The 23,602-nt window shown below is 42.1% G+C and overlaps 1 protein-coding gene across 2 annotated transcripts in view; it reads right to left on the bottom strand.

Moving 5' to 3' along the window:
• Positions 1 to 5,709: 5,709 nt before the first annotated feature.
• PIK3CA (phosphatidylinositol-4,5-bisphosphate 3-kinase catalytic subunit alpha) overlaps positions 5,710 to 23,602 on the bottom strand; it is a 53,346-nt gene continuing 35,453 nt past the window's right edge. For both annotated transcript variants that reach the window (XM_038772946.1, XM_038773034.1), the window contains 7 exons: positions 20,844 to 20,950; positions 20,292 to 20,413; positions 19,618 to 19,696; positions 10,754 to 10,924; positions 9,445 to 9,562; positions 9,206 to 9,357; positions 5,710 to 6,827 (listed from right to left, as the gene is read on the bottom strand). In XM_038772946.1, the coding sequence (XP_038628874.1) occupies positions 6,557 to 6,827; positions 9,206 to 9,357; positions 9,445 to 9,562; positions 10,754 to 10,924; positions 19,618 to 19,696; positions 20,292 to 20,413; positions 20,844 to 20,950 (1,020 nt within the window). In that variant the 3' untranslated portion in view covers positions 5,710 to 6,556. The remainder of the gene's footprint in view (positions 6,828 to 9,205; positions 9,358 to 9,444; positions 9,563 to 10,753; positions 10,925 to 19,617; positions 19,697 to 20,291; positions 20,414 to 20,843; positions 20,951 to 23,602) is intronic.

The raw sequence follows: 23,602 nt of genomic DNA, 5'->3' as shown, positions 1-23,602 counted from the left end.
ATTGATCATATGTAGTGCTTACAGGACGCAGAGCAGTATACTAAGCGCTCAGGAGGGTACAATATAACAGAGTTGATAGACACGTTTCCTGCTCACAAGGAGCTTACAGTCCAGAGGGAGAAGCTAAGGAGGAGGTGGGTTAATAGTGCTCTAATGTCTTTAAGCTGGATAATCTGGAAGAAACTGACCTGGACCGATCGACTGGTTGGTTGGCTGCTTGAGATCTCTATGGGACCAGATGCTGATACCTACCTGAGATCTGAAATTCAGATCTCTAAGCATTTGAGGTTTAAAGGGCTAAATTCTCCAGGAATCCACGGTGGATGAGGTGGCATGGCCTTCAGCCGCCTTGGGAGAAAAAGCAGTTCCCAGTCCAGCTCACACACTTTAAGAACCACCTTACTTCAGTGTATCTTTTAAACAGACATGGGTGGACAAAAAAGCACAAAGTAATCTTTCTTTTCTTTTTTAATAAGCAACATGGTGAGCTACAGACTGCAAATTCAAAAAAAAAAAAGCAGACAGTAAGTTTATGAGGAACACAAACTACAGCGGGTGTAGTTGTGCCCAAATTTTTCTGTTTTTCAAGGAATTAAAAGGTTGAGAAAAGATGCAGTTTAATGATACTGGAATATCCTGGTCTCAATACAACAACACATGCATCTTGCTGTGTTTTAAAATGCTTTTTGGCCCATTAAAATCATATAAATCTTGAAAGCCTAATAATGCACACTATATCACAAGACTTTAGCCTATAGAATGATCGATTGATATATAGCAATAAGTTTGCTAATTGTCTCATAAGGTGGCTCATTGTGTCTATTGAATTTATTTGGGATATAAGGATTCTCTCGAGGTTAGAGTAGGATTTCTCTGTGAGTTAGACATCTATCCTGTGGCTCTTGTCAACCCAAACTGCTCTACCTGTGAGTGGCTGTGATTCAGTGATTCAGGCTTTAGACATTCAGAGCTGAACAACGATATAAACTGTGAGCTCGTTACTGGGTAGGGACCATCACTATATGCTGCCAACTTGCACTTCCCAAGCGCTTAGTACAGTGCTCTGCACACAGTAAGCGCTCAATAAATACGAATGAATGAATGAATATAATTTAGACCATGAGCAAGAGCTCCTCACAGCTTCCCTGAACAAAAGATCAGAAATGAAATCTGAAAAAAAAAATCATTTATGGCACAGGGCCACCTCTTAGTGAATAAACACAGAGCCATCATATCCTGGAAATTAACCCTTAATCTTACTTACCTCTGACTGCTTTGTTAGGAGAAAATACAGAACCATGAGGCCAGTAGAATGAGCATTGTTGGAAAGGCTGAAAACTCCTTGCCCTTTGCAAACGCAGGATAAATGAAAAAAATCTACACCGGCAGGGCTGTGTGGGCCGTTCGAGTTGAAACTGATTCATCTTAGTAATAGGTGAAATACAGATAACATTTAAGATCTCCCTTGCTCTCCTCACACTTACCGATGAAAGACAGCGATGACCCACCTGTAGGTATCAGATGCCTTATGGAAACTAGCATTTCTGAGCTGCTGCATTGTTTTTCTTTTTCCTACCCCTTTATAAGATTTGCCCCAGTTAGGCTGGTTTTAAATTTGGTTTCATTTCATTCAAGCGCTGGGCCTTTAGGATCCTTCTAATTTGCATAGAAGGATTAAATAATTTGGAAAAAAAAACCAACTTCAAGTAGCACTGCAGAAAGTCAGAACGGATTCAACCTGTGGGAAATCAAACCCAAAATGCAAGTCTATAGAAATATAGACATCCCCCTCAAAGGAACTCTTATGATAAATACTTGTCATCAGTTTAATTTGCTTCCTGACAGAGGCCACAAATCATGCTTCAAGAGCCTTGAAGATACTATCTATCAAAGAGCAAAGTAAGGCAAAACTTCACAGTGGGAAATTCAAATTCCTAGTTTTTGGAACCCATAAAACTATAATATTGGATCTTTAAAAATAGTGACAGCATAGGCAAACTTTATGTAAATCCTAAATCCTAAAAAATAACTACCTGGAATTGAACACTGTGGGCAAACTGAATCTATGTTTGCTGCTTTGCAAAACAGCCCTAATTTTATGATGAATTTTCAATTTATGCCCTGCGGCATTTTCTCCTCCTTGCCCAACCATGGTAGGAAAGCTTTCAATCCAATTTAGATAGCTATTCAAATTATGCAAGGCTTAAGGATTTAGCTTTTAACAAAAGAATACTGCTTATTTTTGTGCACACACTTTAAAAATGAAAGAAAAACTCAGTCATACTCAATTGGCCGTTGGGGACCCATCAACAATGACTTTTTAAATTTCACAAACCCCATGGAGACAGCATAGCAGAGTATGCACAGAAAATGGTTTCCAAAAAGCAGTAATATGTAAGTATGGAATCCTAAAAAATTGGGGGAGGCGGTGTGCAAATCAGATAAAAGAAACTATCTGAGACCATTTACTTAAAGAATTAATAGTCGCTACTCAAATGGAAAATGTACTCTACCGACCTTCGGTGTTGTCAGATTTGTGCATTGTTATAAAAAGTGTGACTCTTCATTCACATAAAAAAAAAACCTGGAAATGTGACAGCGGGTTTTAAACCGAAGTAGTAGTCATAGTGCATAATTTGCTAAATCAGCACTAATTTCTGTCAGTTGTAGTATTTCCGAGATGTCATAGTCACATCACAATTATATAAGCATTTTAAATGGACTCGTCCTTTCAGTGGGTCCGGCCCAGGCCTGCAGCCTGTGCAGACACGAAAACAGAAGCGAAATTACAATACTCTGAGCAAACATTGACATGCAGGTTATAAAGTAAAGCAAAGGAAACTACTTCAAAGAGTTAGCAAGCATGAGCTATTGACATCAGGAATTAAAAATGACTTAGAAAAATACTGAGATGTAAGTTAAGGCAATCCTGTCTGAAATCACCTACATGCCGTGAAGTTCGTAGGGTGCTCTTAAATTAGGCAGGCCCTTTAAAAGATACCAGATCACTTAAAAGTTTAATGAAAAAGGATTATACAGATGGGCTGTGTTTTACCTATGAGAACCACTTTTTAAAAAAGAGTGTATACACTCTCTAATCCATATATCAAATTCCTGTTTTTGGAAAGGAAGGACTACACTTTACACAAAAATACTTTATCAGCAGCCTGTTTTTGTCAAAAAGACCAATAATCAATTTCACAGTTCAAAAAAAATACATCAAAATATTTTACAATTCATTATATAATTCATCAGGTCCCTTAGTAAACATACCAGTCAACTGAGCAGGAAATACCTCAGATTTGAATAAGCTCAGTTTTACAGAGGATACTGAGAGTCAAAAGAAATTTCATCTCCAAGGTAAAATGTCAAGTGAAATCCACAGTTCTTAAGAAAAAGAAAAAAAAGAGAGAAAAAAGAAACCCAACCCTTTGAATACATTCTTTACCACAATCTATCATTCAATTACAGATGTAAGCCTCAAAATCTGAAAGGTGAATGTTTATTTGTAGCTCAGGGAAACATATGCTTTTAAATTCTTTAAAAATCGGACTTCGATTACTATTCAGATTTTTTATAAACTGGAAACACTGGACTAAGCCAATGTCAAATGTTACAGTCTCATGTGCTTTGACAAAGATTATTCTCTACATTGCTGTAATTCCAGAGATGGTACTATAAACAAATTCCCAACAATTAATGGATCAGCACATTCAAACTGCAAAAAATCCATTACCTAACCTCGGCCCTACCTCCAATCAGATTTTTGAACATTTATTTTTGTTTTGTTGTAGAAGTTTTATAAGTGTCCCTGTGGTCACTCATTTAAAAACTGATTCCAACCATTCGGAACTACAAATTCCAGTTTTACTTTGCCCTTCCGACGCCACCAAGTCTCCTTTCCTAATCTTCATCTAACATTGCCTCGCTTCTCTTCTGCTTAACCTTTTTTTAAAACATCTTGTTTTTGGCCTGTTTTTAATGGACTTCCCTCCTATACAGAATATTCTCGAAGCTACTTTAGCTACGTTAAACAGAATAGGGCTTGCGGGAAAATCTGGGAGTTAACGTGAAATAAACTATGTAGATTGTTAATTTTAATTTGGATCTAAAGAGTGATCTACACTGATGCAGGGAATGGACCTAGAAAATTTTTGTGCCAGGAAATTATAAAGATCACACTTTAGTGATTTCCATACTGCTACTGAGCTGGGGTAAAACACAGTTTTCTGTTTAATCTTTAGTTATTATCAACAGTGTTTCAGATGCTCCATTTAATATAATTTTCTTACAATCTCTTAGAAAATGTTGGATAGTTAGTATGCCAGCTGTAGATTAATAAAAATGCAAAATGGTGATTGTTTTCCACAGGTGGTGCACGGAAGCGTGTTAGTGGTGAAAACATCCAAATTTAAACGGGCTAAGCGAGCTATTTAGTAAAGCAAGAGATTTGAATCCTGTTGAGATCCTCCAAGGTACACGGCAGAAAAAAGGAAAATGGCTCAAACTTTCCAAACTGATTTTTCTTGGTAGCTGTCCCTAAAAACAGTATTATCGAGACACTTTAGTGAAGTGGCTAAACCTTCATCCCTACACCAGAGGGTACTTATCACCAAATGTTTTAAAATGTCCAAAGAGGAAAAAAAAGTCTCGGTAATGCGGTCCCTATTTCACTCTCCCAAGTGCTTAGTACAGTGCTCTGCACATAGTAAGTGCTCAATAACGACCAATGATTGAGTCTTTTCAATTTTACAGCATTTCATGTATTCACATTCTGTAACTGATTCCACCTTTTTAACCAATTAAAAACTACACAGTGTACAGTTTCAAAAAAAAAAAGATAGTCCAAAATCTTCCTTTAGGAAATTGTCAGCACATTACCAGTATGACCCTTTCTGCCTCTTAAGCTCCACAAGAGTGTGAGAAACTGCCCAGGCACCAGGCATTTCTTCCAAATACTGAGCTCTCAAGTGAAAACTCTCAGGTGAAGAACCTCAAAATTCCAGGTTAGGCTATTTTCCCAAATGAATATAGAATTCAATGTTCAAAAACCAACCCCATATTTCATCCGTAATTGTATTTAAATGTCTTTACAATAATTGTGGACAGTCATGACCACTTCCACATTTGGAACAAACCTTAATGGACCACGTTGCATTTAGTATATATATATATAGTATATATATACATCTCTCTATATATAGACATATATATCTATATATATATATATATATATATGGATATAGACATGGATATTGAGTTTATATTAAACTTACATTTTGCTTTCTCTGCCATGTGCAATTCATTTACAACCTATTAGAGGACTACAGTGATCAGGAAGAGAATCCAAACAATGTCCATCTGGCAAATTGATTTAATGAGATTAAGCCACATAGGGGGGAGAAGCCCCAGGAATGGGGTATGAGTAAAGTCGCTCTACTAATTATATCCTATCCACTGATGTGCCGAAGAATATTGTCCAAACGTCTCTGAAAGAGCAGGAGAAAAAAGTGGCCAACCTCAGTGTCCCTATAGAGTCTGACAAAAAATTGGGACGCAAAATAAATGTGTGAATATGGGACAGACTGTGGGATAATGGGTATATATTAATCAGCTTCTATAGTATAAATACCTTTTTCTCAAAAAAATACATTTTGAATAACTTTAATACTCACTTTGATATTTCCAAAAACATGCAGGAAAAATGTATTCCATTTACTTGCAAATGGAAAAAAAAAATAAAACTTCAGGTGAATACTGCACTATCTGGGTCCAAATCCTCCTCGTTCCTTGTTCATTGTGATTTTTCCTGGGGGAGGTCTCGAATTAACATTCTGATCCCTCTAAATGTTGCCCATTGCCCAGGAAGAACATCCATAATTGGTCTCATTTTTTTTTTTACTGCTCCCCAAATTGTGCAGATAAGATTCCAAGTCATAGAAAGGTTTGATTTATTGAAAAGAAAAAAAAAATCCTCAGGTGAATTTTAAGATTCCTTCCCACCCCAAGAGCATTTTTCTTCTTTAGAACTGGGAGTCAAAACATTTCAGACTAATTGAGTAGCAGTGAAAATAGGTCCTATATTTTCCATTTTTTTGCAACTCCAAATCACTCTCAGATTTCATTTATACCTCACTGTAGTGATAGACTTTTTGTTGCTTGTCCATTTCAAAACACCACTTGCAAAATAAGAGAACATGATTCTTTTTCCTTAACTTCCTCCATTTCTATATATTTCATTTTTTGTTTTGTTGTTTTTTTTAAAAAAAGGATACAAACAATCTTCAAAGTTTACCTTTTGGGGCTTAAGGCATAACATGAAATTGCGCATTTTTAAGTAAAGCTTAATTTTGAAATGTACTATTTTAGTGCTATTAAACCCTGTTCGTTGTTTACATCACTTAAACGGTATACTTTATTTCTGCTCTTGCTGTAAATGCTAATGCTGTTCATGGTTTGTGCAATTCCTATGCAACCAGTCTTTTGCCTGCTGCCAGTCACTAACGGTGCTGCGTATTGACCCAGGTATCGGGCTATCGGTTTCTCCGCGGCCACTTCAGTTCAAAGCATGTTGCTTTATCGTGTGGAAGATCCAGTCCATTTTTGTTGTCCAGCCTCCATGGTGTGCATCATTCATTTGCTTCATGAAATACTCCAGAGCCTCCTGCTCTGTTTTATCCAAGGCCAAGGTTTTCCGAATATAGGCGATGTCATCAAAGGACTGGAGTTCTGGCATTCCGGAGCCGAGCATCATCGAGAACAGATTGATGAAGAGATTGGCGTGTTGGCGAATGGCTAGGTAAGCCTTGTAACACATCTCCTGAAACCTGCAGAGGAAAGAGTTGGATCCTCGTGAATGAATCTGAACCAAACTTTGGGATGCTGAAATCCGTGCCTCAGTTAAATTCTTTCTAGACGACCGGCACCAAGTGGTATTTTCTGCTTTCCCATATGGCTTCGGGAATGGTGTGTCCTGAGAGACCATGCAATCTTCAATATCCAATACTGAGAAGCAGCGTGGCTTAGTGGAAAGCGCGTGGGCTTGGGAGTCAGAGGTCATGGGTTCTAATCCTGGCTCTGCCACTTGTCAGCCGTGTGACTTTGGGTAAGGCACTTCACTTTTCTGTGCCTCAGTTACCTCACCTGTAAAGTGGGGATGAAGACTGTGAGCCCTAAGTGGGACAACCTGATTACCTTGAATCTACCCCAGTGTTTATATATGTATATATGTTTGTACATATTTATTACTCTATTTATTTTACTTGTACATATCTATTCTATTTATTTTATTCTGTTAGTATGTTTGGTTTTGTTCTCTGTCTCCCCCTTTTAGACTGTGAGCCCACTGTTGGGTAGGGACTGTCTCTATATGTTGCCAACTTGTACTTCCCAAGCGCTTAGTACAGTGCTCTGCACACAGTAAGCGCTCAATAAATACGACTGATTGATTGTTTAGAACAGTGCTTGGTAAATAGTAAGCGCTTAACAAATACCATCATCATTATCATTATAATTATATCAAAGTATGGAGTTTCAGGTTTTAACTACCCACCTGAGATCTGTCCCTAGGTCATTTTCAATGTGAGGCTGACTGGATCATTTAAAAATGCATTCTAATTATATATTTTTTTCCTGGATAATGTCTGGTCTCTCCACTCAGTAGTAAGGGATTCAAAGTTCTTCTAAGTAAGTAGCACCCAGTCCTGGGTAAGTTTCATTCTCCTTGTCCTTCAATATAAAGCTTCTACAGCAAAATAAATATTAGGATATTGTTCAACTGTGGATTGACACGGAAGCCTGGTACCTTGAATGACACCAGACGACTTTATCGTTGACACGTAAGCCAACAGGAAGCTGTGGGGTTGAGTGTCTGTTTTTCTACTGGCTCATTTGTGAATGCCAAAAGGTAATATACGATTAAATACGATTTAATAAATAAATAAATACATTTATTATTATTATTATTTATTTAATAAGTAAATACGATTGATGATAATATCACCACAAATAGCCCTACAGGTCTATTGACTTTTTAATGGTATTTGTTAAGTGCTTACTATGCGCCAGGCACTGTACTAAGCGCTGGGGGGTAGATACACGCAATCGGGTTGGATGCAGTCCATTTCCCACGTGGGGTTTACAGTCTCAATCCCCGTTTTACAGATGAGGTGACTGAGGCACAGACAAGTGGCGGAGCAGGGATTAGAACCGAGGTCCTTCTGACGCTTTATCCATTAGGCCACGCTGCTTCTCGTTTGCACGTGGGAAAGACTTGCTATTACCAGAGAAATACTTTCCAAGCAGACGTTATTGCATGTGAAGATACAGCTGAAAGCTAAAATTAACTGAATGTTTTAAAAATCGCAGTCTTATTCCCCCCACAACCAAAAACAAAATGATCCCCAATCACGGAGCTTCTACAACAAAACCCCTGCTCTCCAAAGTAAAATGAACCATAATGTGTTGAGGGTGTGCACTGCTCTACTAGTTCAAAAGCAATCAGCATGGGCATCCTTTAGTTCATTAAAAGTCACAAGTATGTAATCCACATATTGAATCCTATTCACTCAGGTGGTCTAGCAGCAGACCCACCTATTCAGGAAAAGGAAAAAAATAAAAATATCTGAAGAAACATGTACAAGGAGCTATCACATGTTACCATTAAATCTGCTTAAATTTTTGGCTTAAATAGTATGCTTCGTGCCCAAAATTAAATAGCTACAATCAATTATATTGAGTGGGAAATGGGATGACTACATAACAGTCAACATAGATGACTGATTTATAATCTTATTCTTAGAGATTACGGTGTGTTTTGTTCTCATCAATTATCGTTGTTTTTCCAGTAAAGATATGTATTTTTAAAAAATGGCTCTTACCATGTACACTGCCTAAAAGTAAACACAATAAATGTAATAAGTGTTAAAGTTCAAATAAGAGTTTCTTTTCGGGGTGGGGCACTTTATAAAATAAATTTATTTTTAGATTTTTCTGTAACAGAATGCAAAATTTAGTTTTTACGGTTACACCTGCTTTGAATCAGATGAAAACATTTAAGATCACCGCAAGCTTACAAAGATTAGAAAAGTAGAGGGCAATTAATTTATTGTGTTTACATGAAAAATACACATTATACATAACACTTGAGTATTTTCTTACTGGTGCGGTACATTTTTTTCCTACTAGTATGCTGAATTACTCTTACCTCTCAAATTCTCTTGTTTTAGTGCATTCTTGGGCACCTTTACTAATCACTATTAAGAAGTCTTGTGTTAAGACAAATGGCACACGCTCCCGTTTATAACCAAATTTTTTCTTTTTGTGATCCAAAAAGTGTCCAAAATCTATATGAAACAGCTTTAAAGAGAAGGAAATTGTTACATTCATAATCCAATTTATGAAGGGTTAATTTATGCCCCAAATTTCAAAAAAATCGTTTCTCACTTGTCCATCATCTTTTACCATGATGTTACTATTGTGGCGATCCCCAATTCCCAGGATGAAGGTAGCAACACAATATCCAGCACAAGAACGTGTAAATAAATCAATGGCAGCATCGTACCTACAAAGAGCCAAATGAATACCCGTATAAGCCATCTACAGCATTTGTGTGTTTATTTCTCTCTCAGAACTTAGATATATACATTTATTCAATTGTGCATTCAATGATTTATTCCGATTACTCAGTTTGTAAACACTCTGATGCTTTTCTCTGGTTTCAACACAAGCTTCACGTGGACCTCACAGCCTTAATCTCCATTTTACAGATGCGGTAAATGAGGTACAGAGAAGTTAAGTGACTTGTCCAAGGTCACACAGCTGACAAGTGGCAGAGCTGGGATTAGAACCCACAACCTCTGACTCCCAAGCCTGTGCTCTTTCCACTAAGCCCAGCTACTTCTCTAATTTGCTTACCACTTGGACAACAAAACTAAATTGAAAAAATAAATGAGCTTGGACAACCAGATCTTTTGGAAGTACTCAGGTATGCGGGGGAGTCACAATGATATTGTAAAGATCCCTACGTTTCTTAGAGGGCTGAAAATCATGAATTTATGCCAAACCAATAACCTCGTCTAACTCTTTTGACATCAAGAGTTCAAAGATGAATGGTTCTTTTCCAAATATAAGGAAGCTCACAGCCCTGAACTGTTTCTCCCGTATTAAGACACTAAAAACAGCACGGCAGTCCGTTAATAGTAAACCATCTCGGCTGAAATGGTCATAATAATAATAATGATGGTGTTTTTTAAGCGCTTACTATATGTGCCAAGCACTATTCTAAGCGCTAGGGTAGATACGAGGTAATCATGGATGTCCCACGTGGGGCCCACAATCTTAACCCCTGTTTTACAGATTTGATAACTGAGGCACAGAGAACTTGCCCAAAGTCACACAGCTGATAAGTGGCGGAGTCAAGATTAGAACTCACGACCTCTGACTCCCCAAGCCGTGATCTTGCCACTAAGCCACGCGGCTTCCCAAGAGCCCATGGACTAGACAGTTACAACAGAGATAAATGTGTAACAACAGCATAATTCCCACTGTAGTTTTAAAACATTAAAACAAGACTGATTTTTATAGTACTTTACGGATTAAATTCAATGGAAATAAGAACTAACTACCAAGCTTTTCATTGCTATTCGAGATAAAGGATTGAGAGCACTTCACATAAAACCAGGTCAAATGTTGAGTAACTGGCAACTGAAATACATTTCTTATTTCGTGTAGAAACAAACTAAGGTATACTCACATTTCTCCTTTGTTCTTGTCTTTGAGCCACTGATGCAATGTATGGCTGTTGAACTGCAATGCACCTTTAAGGCCTCCTTTACACTGAATTTGCATAATTGTATGGGAATTTCTCACCACCTCGATAAGCCCCACGCAGTCTCCAATTGAAAGACATCCGTAAGGTAACATTCTGAAAAAGAAAAAAAGCAGTGGGCTTATGAAACACTCAAACCTCATCAGATTTATTGAGGACCTCCTTTGCTCAGAGTAAGGTCTTGAAAAGAGCGAGGAAAGGAGCTTACAATCAAACAGGTGGATTAAAAAAAGGCAACGTTTTAAATTTATAAATCAAAACCCTTAAAAAAAATACATACCCATTTTATACAGTAACTCTTCTCCAATGGAGACCACCAGTGGCGGTAATTTTAACTGGATCGAGTTAAAATCACAAAAATATACCAAGAAAAAACCTGGAGAACGCCCGCCGTGTACTATTTGCTGTCCCCTGAGGGACGATCTTGGCATTTTCTCTTTTTGTAAAGAAGCCAAAATGTCCCATTATGAGCCACAGATGAAAAGTCCAAAGTTCCATATTCCTAGGTAGCACTTACTACAGTGCTCTGCAAGGAGCAAGCCCTCAATAAATGATTGACTAAGGGTGGCCACTGCCCCATGAGCTCCACTGGATCAAAGGGGCACCCGAGGCTTGCAAGCAGCAGTTTGGTGGCCAAAAGGCTTAGCCTCCGCTGTCTGCTCAAACTCTCCAGTTGGTTTCTGTGGGCAGGGTTACACTGTAGTAATCCAAGCACTTAGTATAGTGTTCTGCACATGGTAAGCGCTCTGTAAAGACAATTAATTGATGGATTGATAGCCAAGTCAAATAGGAAAGGGAAAAAATAACTCAAATTGGCCCTGGGATATGAATCCTTTCCCCCCACCCTACCACCAAACTGGTTCAACCCCTAATATTCTGCCTTGACTGCTGCTTCAGTCTCCTCATTCACTTTCCTACCTCAATTTTCTTCCCACACCAGTCCCGACCTCACTCTGCTGCCCAGACCATTTTTCTAAAAATCTTGTTCGGCACACGTCTCCCCACTTCTCAGAAACCTCTAATGGTTGCCCACCCAACTTCACATCGAACAGCAACTCTGTACCGTCGGCTTTAAGGCGCTCAATCAGCGCTCCCCCTGTGACTTGGCCTCTCTCAGCTCCCACTACAACCAAGTACACCTTGCTCCCCTAACTGTCCCTTAATCTCATCTCGAAATCTCATCTCGAAATTAGCTCCTTATCGATTCAATCAATCCACCCTATTCCCTGAGCCCCTACTGTGTGCAGAGCACTAAACTGGGTTTACAGAGTGTGTTAGACTGCCTAGAGGAAAGAACACATGCCTGGGAATCAAAAGACCTGGATTCGAATCCTCGCTCCGCTGCCTGCCTGCTGCTTTGTGACTTTGGGAGAGTCATTTAATGTTCTGTGCCGCAGTTTCCTTTAAATGTGGTTTAAACACCCATTCTCCCTCCCCTTAAGGTTGTGAGCCCCATATAATAATAGTAATAATGATAATAACGGCATTTATTAACAGTAAGCGCTCAATAAATACGATTGATGATGATGATGATGATTTATTAAGTGCTTACTATGTGCAAATCACTGTTCTAAGCACTGGGGAGGTTACAAGGTGATCAGGTTGTCCCCTGGGGGGCTCACAGTCTTAATCCCCATTTTCCAGATGAGGTAACTGAGGCACAGAGAAGTGACGTGACTTGCCCAAAGTCACACAGCTGACAAGTGGCGGAGCCGGGATTTGAAACCATGACCTCTGACTCCAAAGTCCGGGTTCTTTCCAGATGCTGCTTCGTCTGACCTGATTACTTGTATTTACCCTAGCGCTTGACACATACTAAGCACATAATGCCACAATTATTTATTGTAAGACATAACTGCTGCTTCGTCTGACCTGATTACTTGTATTTACCCTAGCGCTTGACACATAGTAAGCACATAATGCCACAATTATTTATTGTCAGACATAACTGCCGCTCTGAAGCAGCTTTTCAGTCCAGTCGGGGAGACAGACACTGAAGTAGCTGAGAGAGAACTGGAAGGAGAAATCATGGATATTGCTAGACGGCAGGGGCACAGCGATCTCTTGGCTACAGCAGTGTGCTTTTCAACCCCCCAAGTCAGGTCTTTGTCCAAAGCTGGGAAGGGAATAACAGGGGAAGGAAAGGGGTGTCCAGCTACACGTTCCCGGGAGCACGCGAACTGGCTGCCTATGTTCCTTCAGGTCATCGGAGCGTCCTGGGAGGGGTTTGCCCTCACTGTCAAGGGGAGGTTACACCCATCTCTGGGGCAGGGCTCGATCCGGTTGAGTTCCCTGAAGGCAAACCCTGCTCAGCGTTTGCGGCGCTCTGCTCTTTGCGTCTGCCGGCCTTCCGACCCTGCCGGAAGAAGCTGAGATTCTGCTCTGCTCTGTGACAGGCGTGTGGTGACATTTTTCTCTCTCTCTGCCTAAACGACAGCTGTGGTAAAAGAGGCTTCTTGAGGCATCTAACTTCAGGTTGTGTCAGTTGTCAGCCTCTTCCATAGCTGCCGTTAAGCCCTAGAGGAACGGTGGCTACGTAGTATGAGGGCCGGGCCCCAAGTAAATAATAATAATAATGATGGCATTTGTTAAGCGCTTACTATGTGCAGAGCACTGTTCTAAGCACTCGGGGGGGGGGGGGATACAAGGTGATTAAGTTGTCCCACGTGGGGCTCACAGTCTTAATCCCCATTTTACAGATGAGGTAACTGAGGCTCAGAGAAGTGATGATGTCATCATCATCATCAATCGTATTTATTGAGCGCTTACTATGTGCAGAGCACTGTACTAAGCGCTTGGGAAGTACAAATTGGCAACACATAGAGACAGTCCCTACCCAACAGTGGGTTCATAGTCTAAAAGGGGGAGACGGAGAACACAACCAAACATACTAACAAAATAAAATAAATAGGATAGATAAGTACAAGTAAAATAAATAAATAAATAGAGTAATAAATATGTACAACCATATATACATATATACAGGTGCTGTGGGGAACGGAAGGAGGTAAGATGGGGGATGGAAGGTAAGATGGGGGGATGAGAAGTGACTTGCCCAAGGTCACACAGCAGACATGTGGCGGAGCTGGGATTTGAACCCATGACCTCTGACTCCAAAGCCCAGGCTCTTTCCACTGAGCCACGCTGCTTCACTACCCAAGCTAGCTCTCTTCCTCCCTTCAAAGCCCTACTGAGAGCTCACCTCCTCCAGGAGGCCTTCCCACACTGAGCCCCCTTTTTCCTCTCCTCCTCCCCATCCCCCTTCCCTACCTCCTTCCCCTCCCCACAGCACCTGTATATATGTTTGTACAGATTTATTACTCTATTTATTTTACTTGTACATATTTACTATTCTATTTATTTTGTTAATGATGTGCATCTAGCTTTAATTCTATTTGTTCTGATGACTTGACACCTGTCCTCATGTTTTATTTTGTTGTCTGTCTCCCTCTTCTAGACTGTGAGCCCATTGTTGGGTAGGGACCGTCTCTATATGTTGCCGATTTGTACTTCCCAAGTGCTTAAAACAGTGCTCCGCACACAGTAAGCGCTCAATAAATACGACTGAATGAAAGAACCTGGTGAAGAGCTTCCCTGATTAATCTCTAGACTGCAAGCTCCTTGTTGGCAGGGAATGTGTCTACCAACCCGGTCGCACTGTAGTCTCCCAAATGCTCAGGACGGTGCTTGACTGATTAATCTCACCTCTCCCTATCCTAATCCCCTTCCCCCATAAAAAGCCTGCCACTTCAGGATTTCCACATCACCTAAGCACTTAGGGCCACCATTACACTTTGGTACACATTTTTATACTCTTATAATGCCAATAATGACGGTATTTGTTCAGCGCTTACTATGTGCCGAGCATTGTTCTAAGCACTGGGGCGGATACAAGGTAATCAGGTTGCCCCACCTGGGGCTCAGTCTTAATCCCCACTTTATAGATGATGGACTTGAGGCACAGAGAAGTGAAGTGACTTGCCCAAAGTTACACAGCTGACAAGTGGCGGAGCCGGGATTAGAACCCACGACCTCTGACTCCCAAGCCCGTGGCTTACTGCTTCTCCCAACTGTCTCCATTGCCAGACTGTAAACTCCCTGAGGCCAGGAACCACCACTACTGACTCTATTGCATTCTCTCCGGTGCTCTGCCCAGGGCAAGCGTTCAATAAATACCACTAATTGATTGATCAGGCAATCAATAATAATGCTGGTATTTGTTAAGCGCTTACTATGTGCCAAGCACTGTTCTAAGCGCTGGGGGGATACAAGGTAATCAAGGTTGTCCCCCGTGGGGCTCACATTCTTAATCCTCACTTTACAGATGAGGGAACTGAGGCACAGAGAAGAGAAGTGACTTGCTCAAAGTCACACAGCTGACAAGCGGTGGAGCCGGGATTAGAACCCATGACCTCTGACTCCCAAGCCCGGGTTCTTGCCACTGAGCCATGCTGCTTCTCTCTCTTAGCATGTGTTGTTTCAGATCTCCATTTTAATCTTCTTTTTGCCACCATTCTGTATTTCCCTTAGTCCTTTTGAATGCACTTGTTTAAACTGGGCTATTTACGCTAATCCATATGAAAAGGGGCAGCTCTTCCCCCACATTGCTCAAAGAAATATTTAAATGAATTAGTGCTGAGGTGTAATAGCTAGTAACAGTAGTAGCATTTACTCAGTTCCCACCTAAATTGTAAATTGTGCACATAAGTGCTACTGTGGGTGGCTGTTGAGTAATAATAATAATAATGATGGCATTTATTAAGCACTTACTATGTGCAAAGCACTGTTCTAAGCACTAGGGAGGTTTACAAGGTGATCAGGTTGTCCCACGGGGGGCTCACAGTCCTAATCCCCATTTTACAGATGAGGGAACTGAAGCACAGAGAAGTGAAGTGACTTGCCCAGAGTCACACAGCTGACAATTGGTGGAGCCGGGATTTGAGTACACAAATGTAGAGCTGGTGACAGGGCACTGAAGTGACAGTTTGAAAAGATTAGAAATCATTTTGGCCTACTAGAGATGTGATTTCAGAAGGACTTTGAACAAATCAATCTTATTTGTTGAGCACTTACTATGTGCAGAGCACTGTACTAAGCACTTGGGAGAGTACGGCGCAATAGAATTTGCAGATATGTTCCCTGCCTTTAACAAGCTTCCAGTCTAGAGGGGGAGAGAGACACTGATATGACTAAATAAAGATTGGGAGAGCTACGGTTGGGTGTATATGGAGGGAGAGGGAATTCTACGCAGGGATGGGAGCAAGAAGTCAGTGGTAGTGGCATGGACACGTCTGCTATTTCTACTGTACGTACTCACCCAAACACTTGCTACAGTGCTCACCACACAACAAGCTTTCAATGTAAGCCCAGTGTGAGCGGGGAATGTCTCTCTTTATTGCTGAATTGTGCATTTCAAGCGCTTAGTACAGTGCTGCACACAGTAAGCACTCAATAAATACGACTGACAACGAATAAATACAACTGACTGACTGGTAGGAGAGGTGAGAATGAAGTAGAGTGAATAGGTGAGCGTGAGAGGAATGAAGGGGTATGTGGGAGAATAGGGGAGATAGAGTGGAGAAGAACTAGAACAGGGGTTTCTGCTTGATGTGGAGAAGAATGGAGAGATGTGTACTGAAGATGATTTAGAAAACTAATCCAGACAACGAATTCCAGGCAGGGTGACAAATCCGATTTTCATTTGCTTGCTTACTTAATTGAAGGGTTTCCTGAAGTTTGTTCACCCTGCCATTTCGATATCTCCATTTTTCAAATGCGTTTTTTTATAGGCTTCTAAAAGAAAAAAAAAGAACTACGCAATTGTAAATTTAAAGCTGTCACTTGTACTTGAAAATAGAAGTGCTTGAATCCCAAAGACGTGCTCGTAAGTGGCTATTTCCCTGAAGCTTGGAGTAGCACCTGCTGAGCCACTCCTGGTTCCTGGATGCCAGGCACAGCCCTAACGGACACTGCCAACTGTCTGACACTCCAACTTCATTTCCTGATATCACCTGCACCTTTTCCCTGCCCCTTGGGCATCTCAGTCTCCAGGAAGATCCCAGATTTTTCCGGATGTTGCTACCCACAACAGTTAGGCAGAAACCTGGGAATTGGGCAACTCAAAATTCTCGAAGTTGTCCAAAACCCAATCCCAAACTGGAATGGCCTATTTTTTTTAACCGGCATTTGTTACGGGCATATTATCTGTCAAACATTGTTCTAAGCGCTGGGGTAAGTACAGGTTTTTGTCGATCCGACACAGTCCCTGTCTCACATGGGGCTCACAGTCTATATAGGAAGGAGAACAGGTATTGAGGCCCACGTCCGACGTAATTAACTTGTACTTTCCCCAGCACTTAGAACCGTGTTTGGCACAGGGTAAGCGCCCAACAAATACCATAATCAATCAATCTGCAGTTGAGGGAACTGAGGCCCAGAGAAATGAAGTTACTTGTCCAATGTCACATTTCTATTCATTCATTCATTCAATCATATTTACTGAGCGCTTACTGTGTGCAGAGCACTGTACTAAGCGCTTGGGAAGTCCAAGTTGGCAACATATAGAGACGGTCCCTACCCAACAGTGAGCTCACAGTCTAAAGGGGGGAGACAGAGAACAAAACACAACATATTAACAAAATAAAATAATTAGAAGAAATGTACAAATACAATAGAGTAATAAATACGTACGAACATATATATTCGTTAAGCACTTACTATATGTGTCAAGCCCTGTTCTAGGTACGAGGTAACCAGGTTGGACCCAGTCCCCGTCCCATGTGGGGCTCACCCCCTTAATTCCTATTTTACAGACGAGGCCCAGAGAATTGAAGTGACTTGCCCAAGGTCACCCAGCAGGCAAGAGGTGGAGCCGGGATTAGACCCCAGGCCTGGGATCTACGTGCCAGAGGTCACCGGGAGAGGTGTGGACATTCCAGATGAAGCCGGGCCCCAGCTCGCTATCATTTCCCTGTGGGAAATTTCTCGACTGTGAGCCCGCTGTTGGGTAGGGACTGTCTCTATATGTTGCCAACTTGTACTTCCCAAGCGCTTAGTACAGTGCTCTGCACACAGTAAGCGCTCAATAAGTATGATTGATTGATTGATTGATAGCAAGCAAGTGGCAGAGCCGGAATTAGAACCCAGGACCACTAACTGCCAGGACCGTGCTCTCTCCATTAGGCATCGCGGCCGTCAGTGTTGGTGCCAAGTCGCTCATTCCTTCTGTGGTTAGGAGCTGGGGGGTGCAGTAGAGAACACTCCTGAGGCAGGACACTGGGATGGGGGTAGAGACAGCTACGTGTAATTAGTTGCTGGACGTGAGATGTATTTTCAGCCTAGGGTCTGTGCCGAGAAACTGAAGCTAAGAGAAAAAACGGCAGGAATCTGCGTTCTGTTGCTGCGGGTTTGTTAAGGTGCTATGGTGGGATTTGGTTGGCGGGAGAAGAGAAATACAATCAATCAATATATGTACTGAGCGTTTACTATGTGTGTGCACAGCACTGGACTAAGAGCTTGGAAGATGTAGCCTAGTGGCTAGAACACAGGCCTTGGGTTCTAATCCCAGATCTGCTACTTGTCTGCTGTGTGACTAAGGGCAAGCCACTTAACTTCTCTGTGCCTCAGTTACCTCATCTGTAAAACGAGGACTAAAGCGGTGAACCCCACGTGGGACATGGACTGGGTCTAACCTGATTCGTTTCTATCTACCCCAGCGTCTGGCACATAGTAAGTGCTTAACATGTGTCCACCCCAGCGCTTAGTACAATGCCTGGCACATAGTAAGCACTTAAATACCACTATTATTATTAGCAACAAACACCATAAAAAAGAGTACAACACAACAGAATTAGAGGACACGTTCTCGGCCCATAACGAGCTTACAGTAGAAAGGGGGAGGCTGACATTAATATACGTAAATGATTTATAATATATAATTTAAAGATACCTACATAAGCGCTATGGGGTTGGGGCAAATAGCAATTTATAATATGCAACTTAAAGATACCTACATAAGCGCTACGGGGTTGGGGCAAATAGCAATTTATAATATATAATTTAAAGATACCTACATAAGCGCTATGGGGTTGGGGCAAATAGCAAATGTCCAAAGATCACAGACCCAAGTACACAGATGATGCGGAAGGGAGAGCGAGCCCAGGAAAAGAGGGAATGGTTAGAATGAGGAATCACCTTGTGGATGGGGAGCGTGTCTATGAACTCTGTTGTACTGTTCTCTCCCAAGTGCAGAATACAGCGCTCTGCACAAAGAAAGTGCTCAATAAATACCCGTGAAGGATCTGACTAGAGCTATGTATGAGTAGGGATTAGGAAGGAGTTATGCCGCACTTGCTCAAAAAGAGTAAAATGCCAACAGGCAAATCATGGCTGGCTGATGGATGTCCCGGGGAAACCGTGCCAGGCCACATGAATGGCTAGGGAGATGTTGGGAGAAAATGAACCTTTTGCTGCCTTTACGGGCTACAAACTCCTTATAGTTTGTACGGAAAAAAGAAAAGCTTGTGCTCTTTGAGTTCTCCTCCACCACCGACCCACTCATCCATCTAGGCTGGGGTTACCTGGAAAATCTTACAGAGACAGGCCCTGCATGCGAAATGATACTGTTGGGTTTAACTAACCATGGCAAAGCACAGAGTAATCTTTGAAAATCAAGTGCTATTTTGGTCTGGCAGGTTACTTTCCCAGATGCTTTCAGAGTATTTAGTATTTCCTGAGAAGCCTGTTCTGGCTTGGCCACGTTATTGTTTAGTCTTTTTATAGCCGCTTACCGGAGGTCAAGACCCTGGTTTTGCCAGATGTTTTCCATAATTCGAATGATCTGAAGTGTCAACATATCCTGACGTAAATCTGAAACACACAAATTGAATAAATTATTCCATGTCATCTACACAGAACTCAATAAATAAAACTTCATTTTCCCCGGAAAATATTTCCAAAACACGATTTATCTTCTGTTATATTGTTTTAAGACTGTAACAATCATATCATTAACGTGACCTAGGATAATTGGTCTATAATTCAGAATGCGTTAAATAAAAAATATTTTGATAGACGTCCCTGATGATGAACACTTGAAATTTTTCTTTTAAATGGTATTTATTGAGCACTACACGCCAGGCACCAAGCTAAGCGCTGGGGTAGACAAGAGACAATCGGGTTGGACACAGTATGAACAGGTTTTCATAAATAAATCCCATGAAAATGTCTGTCACTGTCAAAATTGATCAGAATTAAACTGTCAGAGAAAACCAAAACGGATCCAAAAGTTGCAGGCAGTATGAAGTTATGCTGGCAGAAATACACGTTCCAGTCTTAGCCTTTCTGATGAGAGTTAAGGACTCATTCACATTTTTGTGTGTTCATCGGTGTCATCCTGAAAACAGTTTTTGAGAGAGTGTTTGCTCTGGGCATTGTTTATGAACCACTTCATATTTTTCCTTACCATCCCCATTTTTAAAGATGATCTCGTTATTCTGAAACAACAACTCTGACATGATGTCTGGGTTCTCCCAATTTAACCACAGTGGCCGTTTTGCAGATGACATAATCCGACACTCCTCGAGCCTTTTAAAAAAAGAAAAGATAATCACCAGGAAAGTTAACTGACCTCTCGGAGAGACGCAGTTTGCACATTAACCATCTTTACTAATTTATCCCTCTTGTTGATAGGCTTCTTTTCTAAGGCATATGGTAAAGGAAGACAGCAAGATTTCAGCCATCTGCATTTTCAAACTTTCCTCTGAAATTCTCCAGAAATATGCTATTTTCGGGCTAGAAATAGTGATTTAGAAGCTGAGTGCTGTTTTCTGACAGCACAAATACTGACCCCCCAAAAGGCTGGAAACCTCACAGGTTTCCTCAAGTCCGGGCCTGCATGTATCTACTCTTTTGAGGGGCTTCTGTCTGGTCAGAAAAATATCAAAGCTCTCCACTAACTGCAAACATTTCCGAAGAAGGCTTCAACCGGACAGGAGGCCCAGTTCGGGAAACCTACCTGAGATTTCCCAGCTGGTGGGCAGGGTTAAGAGGAGAGATAAAGCCTTGTAAAGCATCCATGAAATCGGGCCGTCTCATCTGTTCAACTAGGAACTTCATCTGCACCTGGTGAACAGTTTTATTTGAATTTAAAAAAGCGACTTGAGAAGAGGGGACCTTTTATTGAGAGATGATTGATCAATAGCATTTACTGAGGGCTTACTCGGTGAAGATCACTGTATTAAGTGCACGGGAGAGCCCGACAAAATTGGTAGGCACGATCCCTTCTCTCAATGATCTTACAATCTAGTGGGGGGTATCAACATTAAAGTAAATTACAGGAAGGGGAAAGCAACAGAGCTTAAAGACATGCATGTTACTGCTACAGGGAGGGAGAGGAGTAATTAAGTGGCTTGGTGAGGTGGAAATGCTCATATGGAGGTGGGGGGAAAGGAAGGGCTGGGCTATATGGGATTTATCATGGACGGAGCATCATGGCCTAGTGGAGAGAGGCTGTGCCCGGGAGTCAGAAGGACAGGGTTCTCATCCCGGCTCTACCACTTCTCTCCTGCCTGACCTTGGGCAAGTCACTTCATTTCCTCTGTGCCTCAGTTACCTCACCTGCAAAATGGAAATTATGACTGTGAGCCCCATGCGGAACAGAGACTGTGTCCACCTTGACAACGTTATGTCTACCCCAGTGCTTATTAGAATGCCTGATACATAATAAACGTTTAACAAGGTACCGGAAAAAAAAAAGTTGGGCCTATAGCAGGTCTTTGAACAATAATAATAGCATTTATTAGCGCTTACCATGTGTAAAGCACTGTACTAAGCGCTGAGTTACCTATTCATTCAATCGTATTTACTGAGCGCTTACTGTGTGCACAGCACTGTACTAAGTGTTTGGAATATAAGATAATCAGATTGGAGTCAGTCCCCGTAACTTAGTTTACGGTTTAAGAAGAGGGAGAACAGGCACTGAATCCCCATTTTACAGAAGAGGAAAATGAGGCAAAGGACAGCTAAGTAACTTGCCCACGGCCATACAAGTGGCAGGGTCGGGATTCATTCAATCGTATTTATTGAGCGCTTACTGTGTGCAGAGCACTGTACTAAGCACTTGCGAAGTACAAGTTGGCAACATATAGAGACGGTCCCTACCCAACAACAGGCTCACAGTCTAGAAGGGGGAGACACAACAAAACAAAACATGTGGACAAGTGTCAAGTCATCAGAATAAATAGAGATAAATCTCGATGCACATCATTAACAAAATAAATAGAATAGTAAATATGTACAAGTAAAATAAATAGAGTAATAAATCTGCACAGACATATATACAGGTGCTGTGGGGAGGGGAAGGAGGTAGGGCGGGGGGGATGGGGAGCGGGAGAGGAAAGAGGGGGCTCAGTCTGAGAAGGCTTCCTGGAGGAGGTGAGCTCTCATTAGGGCTTTGAAGGGAAGAAGGGAGCTAGCTTGGCAGATGTGCCGAGGGAGGGCATTCCGGGCCGGGGGGAGGACGTGGGCCAGGGATCGATGGCAGAACAGGTGAGAACGAGGCACAGTGAGGTGGTTAGCAGCAGAGGAGCAGAGGGTGCAGGCTGGGCTGGAGAAGTAAAAAAGGGAGGTGAGGTAGGAGGGGGCAAGGTGATGGACAGCCTTGAAACCGAGAGTGAGGAGTTTTTGCCTGATGTGTATGTTGACTGGTAGCCACTGGAGATTTTTGAGGAGGGGAGTAACATGCCCAGGGCGTTTCTGCACAAAGATGACCCGGGCAGCAGTGTGACGTATAGGCCGAAGTGGGGAGAGACAGGAAGATGGGAGATCAGAAAGGAGGCTAATGCAGTAATCCAGTCGGGGCAGGATGTGCTGAAACAGCAGGGTAGCGGTTTGGATGGAGAGGAAAGGGCAGATCTTGGCAATGTTGCGGAGGTGAGACCGGCAGGTTTTGGTGACGGATTGGATATGAGGGGTGAACGAGAGAGCAGAGTCGAGGATGACACCAAGGTTGCGGGCTTGCGAGATGGGAAGGATGGTAGTGCCGTCTACAGTTATGGGAAAGTCAGGGAGAGGGCAGGGTTTGGAAGGGAAGAGAAGGAGTTCAGTCTTGGTCATATTGAGTGTTAGATGGCGGGCAGACACCCAGATGGAGATGTCCTGAAGGCAGGAGGAGACACAAGCCTGAAGGGAGGGAGAGAGAGCAGGGGCAGAGATGTAGATTTGGGTGTCATCAGCATAGAGATGATAGTTGAAGCTGTGGGAGCAAATGAGGTCACCAAGGGAGTGAGTGTAGATCGAGAACTGAAGGGAACTAAGCACTTACAGTAAGGGGATTGGAGGGGGAGGAGAAGCCCGCAAAAGAGACTGAGAATGAATGGCCGGAGAGATGAGGAGAACCAGGAGAGGATGGAGTCTGTGAAGCCAAGGTTGGATAGCGTGTTGAGGAGAAGGGGGTGGTCCACAGCGTCCAAGGGAGCTGAGAGGTCAAGGAGGATTAGGATAGAGTAGGATTAGAACCCAGGTTCTCTGACTCCCGGGCCTATGCTCTTTCCAGAAGGCCAGGTTAGGGAGAGAAGTGGTCTGCTAGAGTAAAGGGCATGGTCAAGAGGTTGATGGTGAGACAAGAACGAGGCATGGTATGTCCGTTGGCTGGAGAGGAGAGAAACATGTGTGCTGGGGTGGAGTGGGAGAGAAGTGGGGTTAAGTAGCGAGGGACCAGAATTGTTTGGGTGTCTCTCCAAGGTTCTGTTTGCGGCGGAGAGGACTAGGCAGCCA

Source organism: Tachyglossus aculeatus, chromosome 1 (assembly GCF_015852505.1).
Source record: "Tachyglossus aculeatus isolate mTacAcu1 chromosome 1, mTacAcu1.pri, whole genome shotgun sequence".
Taxonomy (NCBI): domain Eukaryota; kingdom Metazoa; phylum Chordata; class Mammalia; order Monotremata; family Tachyglossidae; genus Tachyglossus; species Tachyglossus aculeatus.
Note: the sequence above shows the minus strand (reverse complement) of the source record. Positions and strands in the feature narration are given on the sequence as shown.